The sequence below is a fragment of the Ranitomeya variabilis genome, chromosome 4 (assembly GCF_051348905.1).
Source record: "Ranitomeya variabilis isolate aRanVar5 chromosome 4, aRanVar5.hap1, whole genome shotgun sequence".
Taxonomy (NCBI): Eukaryota; Metazoa; Chordata; class Amphibia; order Anura; family Dendrobatidae; genus Ranitomeya; species Ranitomeya variabilis.
Window position 1 is genome coordinate 738,274,599 of NC_135235.1, and position 21,523 is coordinate 738,296,121.

At 46.1% G+C, this 21,523-nt stretch overlaps 1 protein-coding gene across 2 annotated transcripts in view; it reads right to left on the reverse strand.

Moving 5' to 3' along the window:
* Nucleotides 1–286: 286 nt before the first annotated feature.
* The window catches only part of LOC143767993 (uncharacterized), a 277,579-nt gene continuing 256,342 nt past the window's right edge, over nt 287–21,523 (reverse strand). For both annotated transcript variants that reach the window (XM_077256594.1, XM_077256595.1), the window contains exon 20: nt 287–11,413. In XM_077256594.1, coding sequence (XP_077112709.1) covers nt 9,225–11,413 — 2,189 coding nt within the window. In that variant the 3' untranslated portion in view covers nt 287–9,224. The remainder of the gene's footprint in view (nt 11,414–21,523) is intronic.

Sequence of the window (21,523 nt, forward strand, 5' to 3'; positions counted from 1 at the left end):
TTGCGGGAAAAACGTGGAAAATCCTCAAAATTAATGAACATACTGCTTTTTTACCGCGATGCGTTTTTTTTGCGGAAAAAAACGCATCATGTGCACAAAAAATGCAGAATGCATTCTAAATGATAGGATGCATAATGTATGCGTTTTTAATGAGTTTTGATAGCTTTTTTTAAGGCTAAAAACCACACAAAAAAAGCGAAAAAACCTGAACGTGTGCACATAGCCTCATGCTTTTCCATCAGTGCCAAGCATCTGGTGAAGATGTTTGGATGAAAGGAATGTGCACCTGTGAAAAGCAATAGTATCTCTAAGGTGTGAGGTCTTTGCTTTAATCCTCTCACTTCACAAAAACCTTTTCCTGTCTTAATTATTCACCCAGTCCTCTGAAAAGAGTTCTTCTGTCTATTCTAAATCTCAATTACCTGTCCAAGCAATAACTCTTTGTCCTTGCACAACACACACCCTGGTTGTGTTAGCAGCGGGTTAATCAGCGTGATGTCCACAATGAGCAACAGAGAATGTTCATTTATTAAGAACTAAGAACATTCAGCATACAACATGAGAATAGGATCAATCAGGTTTCTGAGAGAGAGATATGCTGTTACTTTCAGTTTCAGGCACAAGAATGTGCTCACAGGGAAGGGAGGAGGAGCATCCTGTCTGTAAATGAGGACTCTTTTTTTTTTCTACCTTTGTTGACATGTGAACAATATGCATGCAGACATATAAATCACATCATATTAAACAAACAATAGTTGTTGCAATACATACATATCAATATGCATTAGGCCAACAGGTTGACACTGCAAGAAGCCTTTACTTCACAAAAGGAGCTGCCAGCATGTTAGATAGGATGGTTCACTTCTCTTTTCTACAGTGTAATCTATTTCTAAAGGTACCTTCACACTAAACAACTTTCCAAGAGAACGACAACGATCCGTGACGTTGCAGCGTCCTGGATAACGATCTCGTTGTGTTTGACACGCAGCAGCGATCTGGATCCTGCTGTGATATCGCTGGTCGGAGCTAGAAGTCCAGAACTTTATTTGGTCGTCAGATCGGCCTGTATCGTCGTGTTTGACAGCAAAAGCAACGATGCCAGCAATGATTTACATGGAGCTAACGACCTATGACGACCTGTGAGAATGATAAGTGAGTAGCCCTTACGTCACAGGATTGCTCCTGCATCGTTCTGGAGCTGCTGTGTTTGACGTCTCTACAGCGACCTAAACAGCGACGCTCCAGCGATCTGCTCGTTGTCTATATCGCTGCAGCGTTGCTGAGTGTGACGGTACCTTACGAGTGTTAGCTAGTGGAGCGCCCCCACACCGCCGCAGGGCCGAGGGGTACCCGGAGCCGGGCCTCTGAGTCTCAGTTCTGGGGTTGTCACGGTGGCTAGACCCGGTCCGTGGCCCTGTCTGTCAGTGGGGGAACGTCCAGTGCAATAAATGATGATAATGGTGCAGTTGTGGGGTGCAGGTCGCGGTAAATAATGAGGACACCAGGTTGCAGTCTCTTTACCTCTTTACTGAAGGTTTTGGAGACCTCAGTCCAGAGCGCTGTTAACTGGGTTGTCAGAGACCGGCCGGTCCAAAGGCACATCAGGGGTTCTCTTTACAGGTGGGAATCAGTGTCTACCTTCTAGCGCTGAGTGTTGTAGTTCTTCCCTGCTGAGCTCCCGGGATAGTCCTCACAACTGTTTCTGTCTGTCTCTACTGTTCGTTCTCTCCGTCCTCCAGGTGATATGGTAGGACGCACCCGTATGACGGGGTAGGCCTGGAGTTCTTCCGGGACCCTAGAGTCGCCCCTCTCCCACAGCTGCCTCCGTTGTCTGCTTAGGTGTTAAGTGAGACAGCCAACCTGTAATTAGCTGTCCGGCCGTGGTTTGCAGTGTACTTAAAGTCTCTTACTTGCTCGGCGTTCCGGCCACCGACTGTTTGCGCCTCAGAAGGATGTTGCCTCGGTCTAACAGCACGACTCCTTCTGGTCCCAATTCCTCTTTACTGTATTCCCGTTGTGCACTGGTTAGTTCTGCTCTGAGGAGTCTGCCAGGATCCCATCCCTGACAGGTCCTCTCACTAGCTCTTCCCAGCTACTTCTCCCTGTCTTCCTGTCCAACCCACCAGTTTTACCAGAGTGTGAGGAGTGGCCTACTAGATAGGACCACCCCCCCTGGTGGCCGGAGTGTGAAGTGTAGTGAGGTGTTACCTGGTCAGAGAAACTCCCTTAGTGCAATCAGACGTACCATAGCTCCCCATAGTGGCGGAGCCACAGTACTGCAACGACCAGGACTCTGGGGCGCTGCACTAGATTACAAGCTTTTGTCCCACTGCAAAAAAGAGAGGATAGAGGGAGGAAGGGGAGATTTTAATATTTTCTATGACAAACAATATGCCACTAATGTCTTTACTGCAGCCTTTAATCATGCTTTGAGGAGAGACAGACATCCACTTCTCAGTCTGGCAAGGAGAGAACCAGAGGGTGGATTTATGCATATTATTGGCACCTTTGATAGTCAATCCAGCAGCGTTTACCAAGGAGTCAAAAGACACTGGGAAATTCTCTTTACCAATCCTCATCTTGAGGAAGCCATTTCCCCACACCAAAAATCACATATACAGTAGTGTTCAGAATAATAGAAGTCCAATATAACGAGACAGATTAATCATTGTTTTTGGTATAAATTATATTACCACATGTCAAACAATTTACCTGTTCGCAATATAATGGTAGCTATGTGCGGTTTCTAGACACATTGTTCTGACAAGCTGGAACCTACAACATTTTGAATGGACTCGCTATTTACAAGATGAAGAGGTGTTTTGTCGGTGACGATATTGTAGCACTATTGGCACCTTAGAGGTACGGACAATTTATCCATTTATTTCATGAACATTTGAATTATACCTCTGTAAACATAGCTTGTTCTACATAGAAGAAGCTTTATATGTTTACAGAGGTGTAATTCAAATACTCATGAAATAAATTAATAAATTGTCCGTGCCTCTAATAAGGTGCCAATAGTGCTACAGTATTGTCACAGAGAAGTAAAGTGACCACGCATGAAATTCACACATAGCTTATACTACCTATAACGCTCCTTCTATGTGTGAATTTCATGCGTGGTCACTTTACTTCTCTGTGACAACAATGTGGCACTATTGGCACCTTATTAGAGGCATGGACACTATCTTTTGGTGTCCTAAATATCTGAATTATACCTCTGTAAATATTGAAGGGGCCTCTTATGTAGTATAAGAAATATTGTTGGTTAACACATTATCACTTTATTTACAGATATCTCTTCAGATGACTATTTGACAAAACTATGTTTGGTTTAACTTTTTCATGCTGTGAGGGGTTGTAGTACTGAGGACGTTCTAGGGTTAATCAGGGTAAGAAGACGGTAAGTGGGGCGCCACAACTTGCATGCTCAATTTAGGGTGCCAACCTCTGTGGCAAGGAAGGGTACATAAAGATGAATAACTAATGGGGAAATGATTGAGGCTCCATACCCCTTTCCACCTAACTTTTAACACGTGATTTAATGTATATGCCATAGGAATTATATACAGTTTTTCATTTCTATAATGCCAATTTGTAAAGTTTTTCTGATCAGGATCATATCAAGTAGTTCCTTTTTAATAAGGTATAAATAAAGTATCTAAATATGAATAATTGAGATTTTTCTTCGTGAGAGACATGTACGTACTCACACATTTCTGCTCCATATTGTACGCATAGATATACAAAGTTCTCCTAAATACGCACACTTACATACACACAGCTCTGCTACATATGAACATTTGCATACACATAGAATGTATATATGCAGCGCCCCAGAGTCCTGGTCGTTGCAGTATTGGCGCTCCGCCGCTAAGGGGAGTGCTGGTACGTCCGATGGCATCTAAGGAGTTCACCTGACCAGGTATCACAGACACCAATACACTTCATAGTCAGGCCTCCATGGGGAGCTAAGGGCACTATGCATTAGGCCACTCCTCACAATCTGGTAAAACTGGGGGTTGGACCGAAAGTTAGAGAGAAGCTGACTGGGGATTGAACAGGCAACATCCCGTTGTGGGGAGAGACTCAGAAGGGTCCCTGTCAGGGGTGGGATCCTGGCAGAGACCTAGCGAACTAGAAGAGAACGTTATGGGACCGCGCCTGCACTTCATTGCGGCGGTACCCAAAGAAAGGACAAGAAGCGAGGTTTATTGTGAAGAGTGAGAAACGAAATCAAAGCAACAAGGAGATAAAGCCAGTAGGAGTCGTGCTGTAAGACCGAGGCAACATCCTACTGAGGCGCGTAGCCGGTGGCCGGAACGCCGAGGAAGTATTGGGCTCCAAGCATTACTTCAAACAGCGGCAGGACAGTCAGTTATAGGCGGGCTGTCTCACCTAAGCAGACATAGGGGGCAACAGTGGGAGAGGGGTGACTCTGGGGTCCCGGAAGAACTCCAGGCCTACCCATCATACGGGTGCGTCCTAGCCATATCATCTGGGGGACGGAGAAGAACATCAGAATCAGTTGTGAGGGAACATCAGAAACAGACACAACAGTTGTGAGGACTATCCCATGGTGCTCAGTAGGGAAGGACTACAACAGACAGCGCTAGTTGGTAGGCACAGATTTCCACCTGCAAAGGGAACTCTGGATGTGCCATTGGACTGGCCGGTCTCAGCCAGCTCGGTTAGCAGTGCTCTGGATTGAGGATCCTGAAGCCTTCAGTAAAGAGGTAAAGAGACTGCAACCCTGTGTCCTCGTTATTCATCGTCACCTGCACCACGCACCACCACCTACATCTTTTATTGGACGCCCCTTAGCAGGGTCACGGACCGGGGTCTAGCCACCGTGACATCGCCAGAACCGCAGAAGAAGAGACCCGGTACTGCGTACTCTGTGGCCCTGTGTCTGGGGGCGCTCCAAACTTGGCGTCACGAACAGGATCTACTTAAGCCTGACAAATCAGGTCATGTGTGCCTTGGAACTGTGATTGAATTGTGCTTGAACAGTGATTTATTGCAAGGACTGTGTATCGCCATTTGCCGCCAAAAACCGCCGCCATTGCAGCGCTAGGGAGAGCGCAGGAGAAGAAGAAGGGCGCTGAAGTGGGCGATAACAAGATGAAGAGCGCGAAAGACAATGGCCGCCCAGTCTAAGTATTGTGGCATCCTGAGGACGTGTCCGTCAGCAGCTGAGGTACACCTTCTCATTCTCTATGGGGGGTGGAGACCATGGAGACGGGGCCGCCCACAAAAGAGAGCACGGGAAGAAGACACCGAGGAGGAGGCAAAGATGGCGACGTCGGAAGCACCGCATGGGGACGACCTGACCCAGCATGAGGCTGCACTACCCGTCACAGCCCCAGATTCGCCATCGTTGCAGGGACTGGCCCTCACGGAGTTACCGCCGGGCGGACCTAGCCGGCCGCCGTCTGAGGAGTGTGTGACAGCAGCTGAGGCCCGACAGATAGCATGCCGCCGGGAAGCCGACGCTCAGGTGACCGCTCGGCTGGGCCAGCCTATGGAGGTCCGCCTATCTCCAGTGTCCCCTGCTTCCTCCGTCCCGGCCGCGGCAGAGTGTGAGCTGCAGGCACAGGGCTTGAGAATCCTGCCGGAGGCAGAACACCTGCGGTGCCTGATGACAGCGTGGAGGAATAGACCTCAACCTGCGGCCCAGATCGACCTGACGGATGCTGAGAAGGTCCCACCGTCACACTGGGGAGTGGTGGTTTTCTTTAACTCCCGGGAAGGAAGGGGAGTTATTCAGGAGATTGGAGAGCCACTGCAAGTCCGCGTTGACTGGAGGGAAGTGGAGTCCTGCGGTGGAAGGTATGACAAGGACCGCGACTTGGAACCCAGAGACGCAGTGACCTATACCCGATGGAGGAGGGAGGTCGGCTGGATGGCTCGGGGCGTTCAGCGGAGCATCACCCTCCAGGTTGCGGCTGGGACCTTGGAGGACAAACTCCCTGCGGAAAAGGTAACGGAACCCCAGGATATCTCGACCCACCGTGTACCTGTGGGGCGTGCTCACTCTCGGTTGAGGAGGGTGGCCAAGGGAGGGGTGCTGTCGCTGCCTGGACGGGGATCAGGTCTCCCTATACCACCACGGGCCGTTTGCCAAGTGAAGCCCGGAAGGAGACCACCTCCTAATCAGTCAGAATGAAGCCTTAAAGTTCTGCAAACTGTACATAGTTAACGGTTTGTCCTTTTGTGTTTTCTGCTGCTATAACCCGACCAGGGTTATCTCTTAAAGGGATCCCTTAGTTGACCCGGGATCCCTATTGCTTTTTGTTTTGCTTTTGTTTTTCTATTTTTGCACAAGTTACCAAGAACTGCTGAATCATGGACAATGCATGATTACAAACTTATTGTAAATAGTTTGCCCTTACTAAAGGTGCCCCTACTGGTTTTACAAGAAAAAAGACTCTTTGCGAAGAAACTGTTCCTGGAAACAGTACAGGAGTTCCTGCTGCAAACGAACTCGCAACTTGAGAAGTTGCACTACCTCAAAGAAACTGGAGTCCCTCTTAAAGGGAATGTTCACATGTTGTACTTAAGAATAATGTTGCCTTTAAGATAGTAGTGATGTTTACAAAAAGAGTATGTAGTTATTTAAATGGTTAATAATGTGCTAGAGAATGAGGACAGGAAGTGAACCCGTGGAGGTTGGGTGGTGAGTCCTCCTAGGAGCCATACAGAGATGGCTCAGTGATCTGAGTGAAGGTTTATAAGTTCTATACTGTGTATAGCAGAAGAAAGGCAGTAGGCCCAGACGAGGAACTAGGCGGTCCTGCACCAGAGCGAGAGGCAGTAGGCCTGGGCAAATAGACAGGCGGTCCTGTGAAAGTAAAGTTGGAAAAATTAGGAAAAAGTTGATTAGTATTGTAGTATTTTATAAGTAGGTCTTTAGTGGGTTCAGCTTATACGCCCTTAAAGAAAAGTTGGTTTATTGGTAGTAGGCCTTTAGTGGATTCAGCTTATACGTCCTTAGAGGCAAAGTTAAATTATTGTTCAGCATTTGCACTTAGTAGAATACCCGGCTGGGTAATAGGAGATATTTATAGTATGTTATCTCAAAATATTTAACCATGTTTTGTTTGTAACGTTTAAAGAGTCCTCACCTCCCATAAAGGGAAGCACTGTTAATATTACTTACTACTTGTTATTGCATTTTAAAATTTGTATGTCTTTTTGCTGACATGTATTGTTGTTTTCTTCCCAGTCCGGGAGTACTGGATTTAACCGGGGGGGAGTGCAGCGCTCCAGAGTCCTGGTCGTTGCAGTATTGGCGCTCCGCCGCTAAGGGGAGTGCTGGTATGTCCGATGGCACCTAAGGAGTTCACCTGACCAGGTATCACAGACACCAATACACTTCATAGTCAGGCCTCCAGGGGGAGCTAAGGGCACTATGCATTAGGCCACTCCTCACAATCTGGTAAAACTGGGGGTTGGACCGAAAGTTAGAGAGAAGCTGACTGGGGATTGAACAGGCAACATACCGTGGCAGGGGGTGTTGCGGGGAGAGACTCAGAAGGGTCCCTGTCAAAGGTGGGATCCTGGCAGAGACCTAGCGGACTAGAAGAGAACGTTACGGGACCGCGCCTGCACTTAATTGCAGCAGTACCCAAAGAAAGGACAAGAAGCAAGGTTTATTGTGAAGAGTGAGAAACGAGATCAAAGCAACAAGGAGATAAAGCCAGTAGGAGTCGTGCTGTAAGACCGAGGCAACATCCTACTGAGGCGTGTAGCCGGTGGCCGGAACGCCGAGGAAGTATTGGGCTCCAAGCATTACTTCAAACAGCGGCAGGACAGTCAGTTATAGGCGGGCTGTCTCACCTAAATCACCTAAGCAGACATACGGGGCAACAGTGGGAGAGGGGCGACTCTAGGGTCCCGGAAGAACTCCAGGCCTACCCGTCATACGGATGCGTCCTAGCCATATCATCTGGGGACGGAGAAGAACATCAGAATCAGTTGTGAGGGAACATCAGAAACAGACACAACAGTTGTGAGGACTATCCCGTGGTGCTCAGCCGAGAAGGACTACAACACACAGCGCTAGTTGGTAGGCACCGATTTCCACCTGCAAAGGGAATTCGGGATGTGCCATCAGCCAGCTCGATTAGCAGTGCTTGAGGATTGAGGATCCTGAAGCCTTCAGTAAAGAGGTAAAGAGACTGCAACCCTGTGTCCTCGTTATTCATCGTCACCTGCACCACGCACCACCACCTACATCTTTTATTGGACGCCCCTTAGCAGGGTCACGGACCGGGGTCTAGCCACCGTGACATCGCCAGAACCGCAGAAGAAGAGACCCGGTACTGCGTACTCTGTGGTCCTGTGTCTGGGGGCGCTCCATATACATTACTCCATTTTGCTGTTCCTTCCAGGTCATGTGATTGATTACATGATCTGAAAGGTCCTTGAGCAAGTCAGGTGGAAGGTTCTACAGTTGCTCACTCAGGATATGCAGCCTCTGTGCAGTTCCTGGTACCTTCCTCTCCTGCCAGTACCAATCAGTTAGGTGTGGGGTTGGAAGACAGAGAGCAGTTCTCTCAGTGACCAGGAAGGACACATTTGTCACAGGAAGTTTCCTCCAGTCATTAGGACACACTCACTAATTTTTCAAACTTTTTTTCTTGTTAAAAGTGTGTCTTATAGTCCAAAAAATACAGTAAGTTTTAGTGCAATTTCCCTTTCTCATTTATACAGTCTGGTATATGTTTTTGTACAATTTGTCAATAATATCTAGTTTCTCTCCTGAGTAATTTTTGAATGTCACTACTAGGACAATCCCTTCTAATGCCTCATGTTTGGTCCTGTTAAAATAAAAACACACAAACGTCCATGCAGGAGTCTTCCACCGGTGTCAGTACTTGCGGTCCCGGGGCTCATGTGAGGTTGTTACATCATGTGAGCCCTGCGCCCAATCAGCGATAGTGTCACTGTCACCACCTTTGGACTAATCGAACAATAAGAGGAAGTCAGATAACAGCCGCCAACCTGGCTTCCTGTTGATATTAAATACATACTAAGGTGGTGCTGATTGAGTGCAGGGCTCGTGTTATGTAACAACCTCACATGAGCCCCTGTAGCAAGAGTGATGACACCACTGGAATGGCCTGGCGTGGAAGGTAAGTATCAGTGTTTTTATTTTAATGAGGCCAAACACGAGGAATGACAAGGGGTTTACCTAGTAATGGACAACCCTGTAATTAAAAGGGCTTCTCCCCTATGTGGCTTCTCTGATGTTTATTAAGAGTTGATTTCTGCTTATAACCTTTCCCACATTCTGAACATGAAAAAGGCTTCTCCTCTTTGTGACTTCTCTGATGTTTACCAAGAGTTGATTTGTCTGCAAAACATTTCCCACATTCTGAACAGGAAAAAGGCTTCTCCCCTGTGTGGGTTCTCTGATGAATAAGAAGAGCTGATTTCTGGCTAAAACATTTCCCACATTCTGAACATGAAAAAGGCTTCTCCTCTTTGTGACTTCTCTGATGTTTACCAAGAATTGATTTGTCTGCAAAACATTTCCCACATTCTGAACAGGAAAAAGGCTTCTCCCCTGTGTGGGTTCTCTGATGAATAAGAAGAGCTGATTTCTGGCTAAAACATTTCCCACATTCTGAACATGAAAAAGGCTTCTCCTCTTTGTGACTTCTCTGATGTTTACCAAGAATTGATTTGTCTGCAAAACATTTCCCACATTCTGAACAGGAAAAAGGCTTTTCCCCTGTGTGGGTTCTCTGATGAATAAGAAGATATGATTTCTGGTTAAAACCTTTCCCACATTCTGAACATGAAAAAAGCTTCTCCCCTGTATGGATTCTCTGATGATAATTAAGAGTAAATTTCCGGTTAAAACATTTCCCACATTCTGAACATGAAAAAGGCTTCTCCCCTGTGTGAGTGCTATGGTGCCTAAGAAGAGTTGATTTAGCCAAAAAACATTTCCCACATTCTGAACATGAAAAAGGCTTCTCCCCTGTGTGAGTGCTATGGTGCCTAAGAAGAGTTGATTTAACCAAATAACATTTCCCACATTCTGAACATGAAAAAGGCTTCTCCTTTTTGTGACTTCTCTGATGTTTACCAAGAGTTGATTTGTCTGCAAAACATTTCCCACATTCTGAACAGGAAAATGGCTTCTCCCCAGTGTGGCTTCTCTGATGAATAAGAAGTCCTGATTTCTGGTTAAAACATTTCCAACATTCTGAACATGAAAAAGCCTTCTCCCCTGTGTGGGTTCTGTGATGACTAAGAAGAGTTGATTTAATCGCAAAACATTTCCCACATTCTGAACAGGAATAAAGCTTTTTCCCTGTGTGAGATTTCTGGTGGCCATCAAGACGCTCTTTCCGGCTAAAACATTTCCCACATTCTGAACAGGAAAAAGGCTTCTCCCCTGTGTGGGTTCTCTGATGAATAAGAAGAGTTGATTTCCGCTTATAACCTTTCCCACATTCAGAACATGAAAAAGGCTTCTCCTCTTTGTGACTTCTCTGATGTTTACCAAGAGTTGATTTGTCTGCAAAACATTTCCCACATTCTGAACAGGAAAAAGGCTTCTCCCCTGTGTGGGTTCTCTGATGAATAAGAAGAGCTGATTTCTGGCTAAAACATTTCCCACATTCTGAACATGAAAAAGGCTTCTCCTCTTTGTGACTTCTCTGATGTTTACCAAGAGTTGATTTGTCTGCAAAACATTTCCCACATTCTGAACAGGAAAAAGGCTTTTCCCCTGTGTGGGTTCTCTGATGAATAAGAAGATTTGATTTCTGGTTAAAACCTTTCCCACATTCTGAACATGAAAAAGGCTTCTCCCCTGTGTGAGTGCTATGGTGCCTAAGAAGAGTTGATTTAACCAAAAAACATTTCCCACATTCTGAACATGAAAAAGGCTTCTCTTTGTGACTTCTCTGATGTTTACCAAGAGTTGATTTGTCTGCAAAACATTTCCCACATTCTGAACAGGAAAATGGCTTCTCCCCTGTGTGACTGCTCTTGTGACTATCAAGATCTGATTTCCGGTTAAAACAGTTTCCACATTTGGAACAAGAAAATCTGTTCTCCGCTGTGTGACTTTTTTGAGGTTTAGGGAAAGACTTTTCGAGGGTAAAATGGTTTCCATATTCTGAAGGTGAAAATAGCTTCTTTGATTTAGGAGTGGTTAGTTTTTTAATGCTTATTGTGTGATTTTTATTTTCCTTAGTAGTCGATAATGAATCAGAAGACAGGACCTGTTTCAAAGGATCAGATGGTAGATCTTTGCTGTGAAGGGATGATGGTATATCTGGAGTAATTGTATTCACTTCAATCGTATCCTGTGGGATCTCAAGCTCGTCTGATTTAAAAACTGAAGATGTCAGCTGTCCCTCTGATCTCCTGGTACAATCATCTGCTAAGACAAAAAAAAATCATTTTTAAATAAAATATCCTTAATTTTTTTTTTTTTTTAACATTTTTACTTAAGCTGTCTGTAAAAATTGCAAGTTTTTTAAAAATATTGAATTATTCACCAAGACAATGACAGTTCACAGTGTAATAGAAAACCTCATAGCATGAACTAGTAGAGCATGGTGTTCAACTGTTTGTTCATTCTGCCTCCCAAATATGCAATAAAAAAACACCAATGTTATGTAGGCAAAAATAATACTGATAAAATGTCTACTCATCTTACAGAAAACAAGTCTCCATTCAAGACCATCATCTGCCAGTGGAGAAACAGAGGTTTCCACATTATTATTGGCTCAAAGGTTCTTGAAATGCAACATAGATCCCATAAACCAATGCAGCAATATCCGCTCTCCCAAAGTCAAATCTCCCTCTCGCTTCTGAGTCTTGCAGTGTACCCAAACTACATTTAGCATCCATCTATTTGACATTATTTTAGTGAGAACCCACTTAACCCCTTTCTGACCTCAGACGGGATAGTACGTCCGAGGTCAGATCCCCTGCTTTGATGCGGGCTCCGGCGGTGAGTCTGCATCAAAGCCGGGACATTTCAGCTGTTTTGTACAGCTGACATGTGCCTGCAATAGCGACGGGTGGAATCGCGACCCACCCGCCGCTATTAAGTAGTTAAATGCCTCTGTAACTACCGCTTCCGGCCATCCGGCCGGAAATGCGCTAAACGCTGCCCCCCGTCACGTGATCAGGGGTCAACGATGCATCGGCCTGACATCCAGAGGTCTCCTTGAGACCTCTATGGTTGTTGATGCCGGATCACCCTGTGATCGGCGCTCATAGCAATCCTGTAATTCTGCTGCATAGCAGTGATCTGCGCATCACCTCTATGCAGCAGAGGCGATCGAGTTGTCCCAGCTTCTAGCCTCCCATGGAGGCTATTTAAGCATGGCAAAAGTAAAAAAAATGTTTACGAAAATATGAAAAAAAATAAAAAAAAATATAAAAGTTTAAATCACCCCCCTTCCCCCCCCCATTTAAAATGAAACAATAAAAAAAAAAATCAAACCTACACATATTTGGTATCACCGCGTTCAGAATCGCCCGATCTATCAATAAAAAAAAAATGAATTCGAAAAGCCAGAATTACTTTTTTTTGTTCGCCGCAACCTTGCAGTAAAATGCAATAATGGGCGACCAAAAGAACGTATCTGCACCAACATGGTATCAATAAAAATGTCAGCTCAGCACGCAAAAAATTAAGCCCTCACCCGACTCCAGATCACGAAAAATGGAGACGCTACGGGTATCGGAAAATGGCACATTTATTTTTTTTTAGCAAAGTTTGGAATTTTTTTTCACCACTTAGAAAAAAAAAAATCTAGACATGTTTGGTTATCTATAAACTCGTAATGATCTGGAGAATCAAAATGGCAGGTCAGTTTTAGCATTTATTAAACCTAGCAAAAAAGCCAAACAAAAAACAAGTGTGGGATTGCACTTGTTTTGCAATTTCACCGCACTTGGAATTTTTCCCCCCGTTTTCTAGTACACTATATGGTAAAACCAATGATGTCGTTCAAAAGTACAACTCGTCCCGCAAAAAAATAAGCCCTCACATGGCCATATTGACGGAAAAAAATAAAAAAGTTATGGCTCTGGGAAGGAGGGGAGCGAAAAACGAAAATACCCAGGGTCATGAAGGGGTTAATTTATGGTGAGTGTGTCTCCTGGGGCACAATCTGGGCACTATGTGTTGGGGAATAAAATGGCAAATGTGTAATTTTCACTCTCCAACATCCCCTAAGTGCTAATTTCCAGAAAGTGCCTGTGGAGTCAAGATAGTCAATACGTCTATAGATTAATTCACTGAGGGTTATAATTTCCAAAATCGAGTCACTTTATGGGGATTTCTACTGCACTGTTTTATTGCTTTTTTTTAATCATATTAGGGCTTTTGCAAATAGAATGTCCTCATTAATCTCATCTGGGATTTGCTGTTGCAACGTCTGCTTCTGTCACCAAATACCGCCTTATTCATTCTGCAGGCAGCACTGATGATAGAGAAGACATCAGAATCAGAAGCTTTGGGTGGCGCAGGCCCTGTCCAGCCACTAAGATTAGTTTACTGGGACCAGTATGTCATGATATGTACTTTTGCCCTGTCCTGTATTTGAATAATATGCCATTTGATGTATGTAACTGTTCTCTGGTTTCTATTAGCTGTAATATATGTATTTTCTTGTGCTGGGAGTTCACCCAATACTTGCAGCCCTAGGCTATAATGTAATTAAGCTTTGTCAACTAGTGAAGGAATAGCCATTGTTCCTCACAGCAGGTGGCTAGTCAAATGTACATACTAGCTAGACTAAGCGGAGCCCACTAGTCTAGAATCTTCTGATGGACCCAACCATTGAATAGAAGGTGTGACCCCTACCCCCCTTCATGGGCGGATCCCAGGAGCTCAGACAATCCATTCTTATTTTGAGATCAGATGTGAGTTGAACTTTGAAGGAGAACGAGTGGGGATTCTTAGCTGAGGCAAGACCCCACGTCCATCTGTGACTGCGGAAGCGAACGGGGCGAGACTTGAGCTGAGGACATATCTCGTCGTTTGTGGGATTGTTTTGGGATCCCTTGGACTCGTGTGGACTATTGTTTTGTTAGCTGGCACAAGGATTATTGGGAGGTGCCCCCCCGAACCTGTTCCGTTGGTTTAATTGTGGACTCTGTAGATCTACCTGCATGTGTTTTTCCAGCGTTCTTGATAATAAATCTGTTGAATCATCCCTTGGCCTGTTGTCCCTTCTTGCTCTGCCATACACCCCGTCACAAACTGGTGGCAAGCAGTGGGATCAGAGCAGAAGGAATGGAGGACAACGGCCCAACATCGGGAACCAGCACTGCAGAGTACAAGAACTGGACTGTGGTGAACTTACAAACAAAGGCCCGTGAACTGGGAGTCAGCTACAAGGGGCTCTCCAAGGAGCAGCTAATTGAGGCTTTGGAAGGAGTTCGCCTGCAAGATGACGCTGAGGAAGGATCCTCACAGCAAATGGAGGAAAGACTGCAGCCAGAGGTAAATACCCAAAAAAGTCAGTGGGTTGTGTGGTACGAGGAGGAGATGGCAGTGCTGGGAGAGGAGGCCACCATAGACGATAAGAGAGAGGCCATTCACAGAGCTCAGGAGAGGGAGGCCATTCACAGAGCCGAGGAGAGGGAGAGGGAGGCCATTCACAGAGCCGAGGAGAGGGAGAGGGAGACCACTCACAGAACCGAGGAGAGGGAGAGGGAGAGGGAGGCCATTCACAGAGCCGAGGACAGAGCTCAGGAGATGGCATTGCTGGAGAGGCGGATCGCTTTGGAAGCAGCTAGAAGCTCCAGACAGACTGTAACCCCAGCACCCACCATGAGGGAACTCCCCAGAGTGTCCCGCAAAGACTTCAAGCCGGTTAATGAGGCTGCAGGCGACATTGAGGGCTTCTTCCAGGACTTTGAGCATCAGTGTCGATTAATGGAAGTCCCGGAAAGGGAGCGAGTCAGACGTCTTGTGGGGCTCTTAGAGGGTGGAGCTGCTGAAGCCTATAGAGCTATGGACCCTTGGGGGAACTGTGAGTATGCGGAGATTAAACAAACTATTCTCGAACATTATGCTGTGATGCCAAACACTTACAGGACTCAGTTCCGTACTTTAGCCTGTGATGGGGAAGTGTCTTTTAAGATATATGCTCATACTCAAACAAATATGTCATCGCTGGCTGGAGGCAGAGGAGGCCTTAACCTGGAACACCTTTCTCCAGGTTATCCTAAAAGAACAATTCTTTGCCCAGTGCCCCGTTGAGATCAGGGAATGGGTGCGTGAGAGGAGACCAGCGACAGTGGAAGAAGCTGCATCTCTTGCTGATGAGGCTCTCACCATCAAGCCTCATTGGAGGGTTCTGTTAGAGGATCGAGAGAGGCCTACCAGCTCTACAACACCGGTGGCCCCCAGTTCTTCTGTCCCCATTGTTGCCCATTCCTCTAAGCCACCATCTCATGCTGATACCCGTGTAAATGTGCCTCCAGTTGCTTCTACTGCGTTTTCTGGAATACGACGAGGAGAGGAAGTAGCAGAGCGCAGGTGTTATGGTTGTGGGCATCCGGGGCATCTGCAGGCCTCATGCCCAGCCAGCTCATGGAGGAGTCGTCCTCAAACCCCTCCAGCACCTTCAGGTGGGAGCCGGCCTCCAGGTTCCCTTACCCCTCGCCCAAGAGGACGCCTTGGATGGAGTGAGACCCAGCACAGATGCTATCGATGTGGGCAGCCGGGGCATCTGCAAGCCTCCTGCCCAGCTGTTCAAATGAGGATTGATCCTGTACCCAGTCGTATTATTAATTATGTACAGCCAAGTGCCATGAAGGAAGACGTGTCACCACTACGTGAGGACTGGCCTAGTGCCTCACCCACCCATGTTGCACCACAAGGAGTTTATGGTGTGCGACCTGCAGCTATGACGACTTCTGCTCATCGAGGTAAGCACTTGCAGGAGGTCGTGCTGGATGGACAGAGACTTATCGGATTTTGTGACTCGGGGGCTTTCCTCACACTGGCTGATCCCCGAGTGGTTCGGCCTGAGGCAATCCATAGAGGACCTGGGATTGTCATTGAACTGGCTGGTGGACAATGGAGGACTATTCCCACAGCCACTGTGGATCTGAACTTTGGTTTTGGGGTCAGGCGATGTGTGGTTGGGGTGATGGGTGGTCTGCCTGCAGATGTTCTCCGGGGCAATGATGTGGGAGAGCTACGATGCCAATTCGTGGCTGCATGAAGCCACATGTAAGTTACGCTCTGCCTGTGTGTACTTAACCAGCGACCTGTAGAGATCCCTAGTACGTACACAAATTTGGAGGGGAAGGGATTGTCATGATATGTACTTTTGCCCTGTCCTGTATTTGAATAATATGCCATTTGATGTATGTAACTGTTCTCTGGTTTCTATTAGCTGTAATATATGTATTTTCTTGTGCTGGGAGTTCACCTGTAACAATGTCTCCTTCCCCCAATACTTGCAGCCCTAGGCTATAATTTAATTAAGCTGTCAACTAGTGAAGGAATAGCCATTGTTCCTCACAGCAGGTGGCTAGTCAAATGTACATACTAGCTAGACTAAGCGGAGCCCACTAGTCTAGAATCTTCTGATGGACCCAACCATTGAATAGAAGGTGTGACCCCTACCCCCCTTCATGGGCGGATCCCAGGAGCTCAGACAATCTATTCTTATTTTGAGATCAGATGTGAGTTGAACTTTGAAGGAGAAGGAGTGGGGATTCTTAGCTGAGGCAAGACCCCACGTCCATCTGTGACTACGAGAGGCGAACAGGGCGAGACTTGAGCTGAGGACATATCTCGTCGTTCGTGGGATTGTTTTGGGATCCCTTGGACTCGTGTGGACTATTGTTTTGTTAGCTGGCACAAGGATTATCGGGAGGTGCCCCCCCGAACCTGTTCCGTTGGACTAATTGTGGACTCTGTAGATCTACCTGCATGTGTTGTTCCAGCGTTCTTGATAATAAATCTGTTGAATCATCCCTTGGTCTGTTGTCCCTTCTTGCTCTGCCATACACCCCGTCACACAGTAGTTACATCCAGTCTGGCAGTACGGGTGTGTACTGTCCAGCTGAAGTACTCTGCGCCCTCCTTCAGCCATCTGGAAAGCACTACACCCTACTAAAGCTTGAAGCATATTGCCGAAAACTGCCAGATATAGTCTTGCTCTCCTCTGGTTCAGTCCTCTGTGCTCAGGTCCCTGCTTCTTTCCTATTGTTTCCCTGGCCATTTAATGACTACTCGTGTCTTCTGATTTGATATTTTCTCTGCCCTCCTGATTCTGAACCATCTACTGGATTATTCCTCTTGCCATCTTACACCACAGAACAGCAGGTAACACCATGGCCCAAGAAAAGGTGTCTCTGTGTAAGTGCAGCGCTCCAGAGTCCTGGTCATTGCAGTACTGCCGCTCCGCCACTAAGGGGGCGATGGTACGTCTGATGGCACTAAAGGAGTTCACCAGACCAGGTATCACAGTCACACATTACATTTTACAACCCGGCCACCAGGGGGAGCAAAGGGTTCTATGTATTAGGCCACTCCTCACAACTAGGTAAAACTGGGGGTCGGGGAGGACGTTAGACAGAAGCAGACTGGGGATTGATCAGGCAACATTCTGTGGCAGAGGGTGTTGTGGGGAGAGACTCAGAAGGGCCCCTAAAGTAAAAAGAGGAAAGGGCTGACAGCACTCGCTCAGGGGGGCGCTCGTTCTTTGTCCAGGGAACCAACCTGGATATTCTAAACAGTCCAAGAGAAGATGAACAGCGCTCCAACCGGATGTTGTAGTATCAAACAAGGTTTTGTTGTGCCATGTGACAGCGACGTTTCGACCAGAACACTGGTCTTTTTCAAGCATACACCAAAGTACAAAATGCCGGTTTAAATAGTGTGGATACCACGCAGGGCACCAATCACCAACCAGCTACTAATTACTCAAACAATGTGACATAAAACATAGATCAGACAAGTGCAGGATACATGTAAAAAGACATAAAAACTCCTCCAACACAGATAATAATGAAACCATGAAAAATACAAATATATTACAGCAATCATATAGTGTTTATCTTTCATTAAACCAATCGGACACCAGCATCAACATATCCATGGTTACTGGGCACCAATGTCATAGCTTCGATCACGGTCCTCTTATCCAATGCGGATCCTTCCTGGGGTTGGCGCCAAAAGACAAAGGCAACCTATCGAACTTCCATATTCATCATGGGATAACCTGTGCAACAAATCGGGCAGCCGCTTACATATTGCGTCCATACCTGTGTCATATCCCTGCGTCATATAACCAACGAACCACAGGGTCGCAAAGTACCCAGTAACCCCCTGGTGAGCATAGCTGCGCGTCACGGTACCAGAACGCCCACATCACATGATCGCAGGACGAGCACAGCCCAGCGGTGACGCGTACACACACACCCAGAGCGGAGACGCCCACAGGCGCGCGCAGGCGCACTACCACTGGGACCAGCCGCAACACAAAATTCCGAGCGGATATCGAGTCCACTAAGAGGGTAAAGTGGTTTCGTGATTTGGAGGACTATAAGGTGGGCCGTGTCTTTCCATGGCACATGGGGCCCAACCAGTTCCCCTATAACAACAGGGGCAAATCTGGCCCATCAAAGAAGCGTAGGAAACCGCAAGGGAGGAAGTACTCCAATTTTGGCTTTACTTCGGCTGAATCCGACTCCAAGGAGGATTCCAACATTGAAGGTACTAGGCGATTGCATTTTTTAGAGAGAGAGAAAATGGACAAAACAAATCCAGGAGACGAGGTCGGAGAGGAGGCCGGAAGCACAGAAAATCGGAGCACACACAGAGAGCAACGTCAAGTGAAGAAGTACACGATGAAAACGAGGAACACGAAGGACAAGTAATGGAAAACAGGAACTTGGTGGTAAATATTTCATCTGTCACACTATCTGAAAATGAACTTAAGGTACTATCTAAGGGTTTATCATTTTGTCCGTCTAGTAATCCAGATTGGTTTACGTTACAAATTGACCTTCATGCCTTCTTTAGGAGGTTGAGACTATCATCATTTTTTTCAGATAAGCGTAGTGTCGTTACTGTGACTACAGAAGGACCATCACAAGGTTTTTCTTTACGAGATGTGGGGTTATACATTAAAAGTGACTTCCAACCACCCAGTAGGGACCATTTTGTGGAATCTTATATTGAACTGGTACAGAGAGACATTAATGAATTAAAGAGAACTTTTAACCCTCCAGGTAATCATAATATGACGTTGGCTGAGAAAAAAGTTTTGAAGGCATTGGCTGATAATACGCTGTTGACTATTAAACAAGCCGACAAAGGCGGAGCAATTGTTGTGATGGACAGTGCTAAGTATAGAACAGAGATTTTGCGACAACTGGGAGACCAGTGTGTTTATGAGAAATGATCGTGTAATCCTACTTTAAGTTTTCAGAAAGAGTTACAACTTGTGGTCAGTGATTCCCTGGCCATGGGACTCATTGACCACAAGTTGTCAGAATACTTGATTGTTGAGACACCGGTGGTACCGGTAATATATGTGCTACCGAAAATCCATAAGGATTTGCTAAACCCCCCCCCCCCGGCAGACCGATTGTGTCGGGCAGGGGTTCTCTATTTAATAGGACCGCTATTTTTTTGGATCGGGTACTGCGCACCTATGCTACATCAGCGAAGTCTTATATTCGTGACACTAATGACTTCCTTAACAAACTTGATGACATTGATGTGTCTGAGTCCACTGTTCTTGCATCGTTCGATGTTGTATCTTTATACACATCGATCGAGCATGATAAGGGACTCGATGCAGTATCATGTGCACTATCGGGTTCTGGCGTGGCCCCGGAGTGTGCACGACTTGTCCTCACACTGTTGGAGCTCATCCTCAGGAGGAATTATTTCCTCTTTGGGGATGAGTTCTATTTGCAGTTGAGGGGTACCGCCATGGGGTCCAATGTGGCCCCCACTTATGCGAACATCTACATGGCGGAATTCGAGGACAGGTACGTGTACAGTTCCAACCTCTGGCGCCACGTCAGAGCCTGGTGGCGTTACATTGATGATATTTTTTTGGTTTGGGACGGGACTGTAACGGAATTGGACATGTTTCACCAATACCTGAATGGGGTCTATGTGGAATTACAATTCACTTTGACTTACTCTACTACCCGTCTTCAATTTTTGGATACCCTTGTGTACAAGCAGGGTGACAAATTAAGGACAGATATCTTTGTAAAAGAAACTGACAGGAATGGCCTGTTGCTGTTTGATAGCAATCACCCATGGAGAATGGTCAACTCCTTGCCTTGGAGCCAACTCCTTAGGGTTTGGAGGATATAGTGTCGGATGACACTGTGGTTGATCGGAGGCTTGATGAGATGTGCCTTAAATTCGTAAACAGGGGTTATCTGAAGAAGGAGTTGGGTAGGTTTAGTCAGAAGGCCCGTAACATGTCACGGGAATTAATTCGCAAGTCAAATCCCCATAAGCGCCCTAGTGAGCGCATTCCATTTGTGTCGACTTTTAACCCAGCCAGCAACCAGATAGATAGGATTCTAAAGAAACATTGGTTGGGTTTACAACGTGGTTTACCTTTGATATTAGCGTTTAAAAATTATCCGACGATGTCATACACAAGGGGACATAATTTGGGTGATAGTCTTGTTAGATCAGATATTGGAGCATCTAAAATTTCAACCCAGACAACTTTGAGCGCACCCAGGCATGGAAATTTTCCATGCCTAGGGTGTGTCAGCTGTAATAACATGTTTAAAGGGGAGTTTTTCCATCATCCCCATACGGGTAAAAAGATTCTTTTGAAAGAAGGATATACTTGTTCCTCTAGCTTTGTTGTGTACATGATTACGTGCCCGTGTGGGTTGGTATATGTGGGGGAGACCACAATGAAGGTACGGGCACGAATCAGTAAGCATAAAAGCACTATTCGGACAGGGCTCACCGACTTGCCAATCCCGAAGCACTTTATGGATAATAAACATTCGGTTAATCAACTTCGCTTTAGGGTAATTGATAGTGTTCCGGTTTTAAGAAGGGGAGGTGATAGATTATTATTACTTAGAAAGAAATGAGATGGATCTACACATTGGGGACATTACAGCCCAGGGGTCTGAATTTGGACTTTAACCTGCAGGTATGTATCCCCAGATAATTCTATGCCCCTCTTCGATATAGCATTCTCATCATTTTTTTGTTTTTAAAGTGTGTTCTATTTTAGCAGTAATGTTATCACTTCTCCTTTACATAGTTAAATGTTGTTGGCTAAGTCTTGGAGAATATTACTAAGATTTAGCTGTCATGGTGGCCTATATGCCCCTTCTTTATTTTTTGACTCCAGACTGCCTTATTATGTATATACTAGACTGTGGCCCGATTCTAATGCATCGGGTATTCTAGAATATGCATGTCCCCGTAGTATATGGACAATGATGATTCCAGAATTCGCGGCAGACTGTGCCCGTCGCTGATTGGTCGAGGCAACCTTTATGA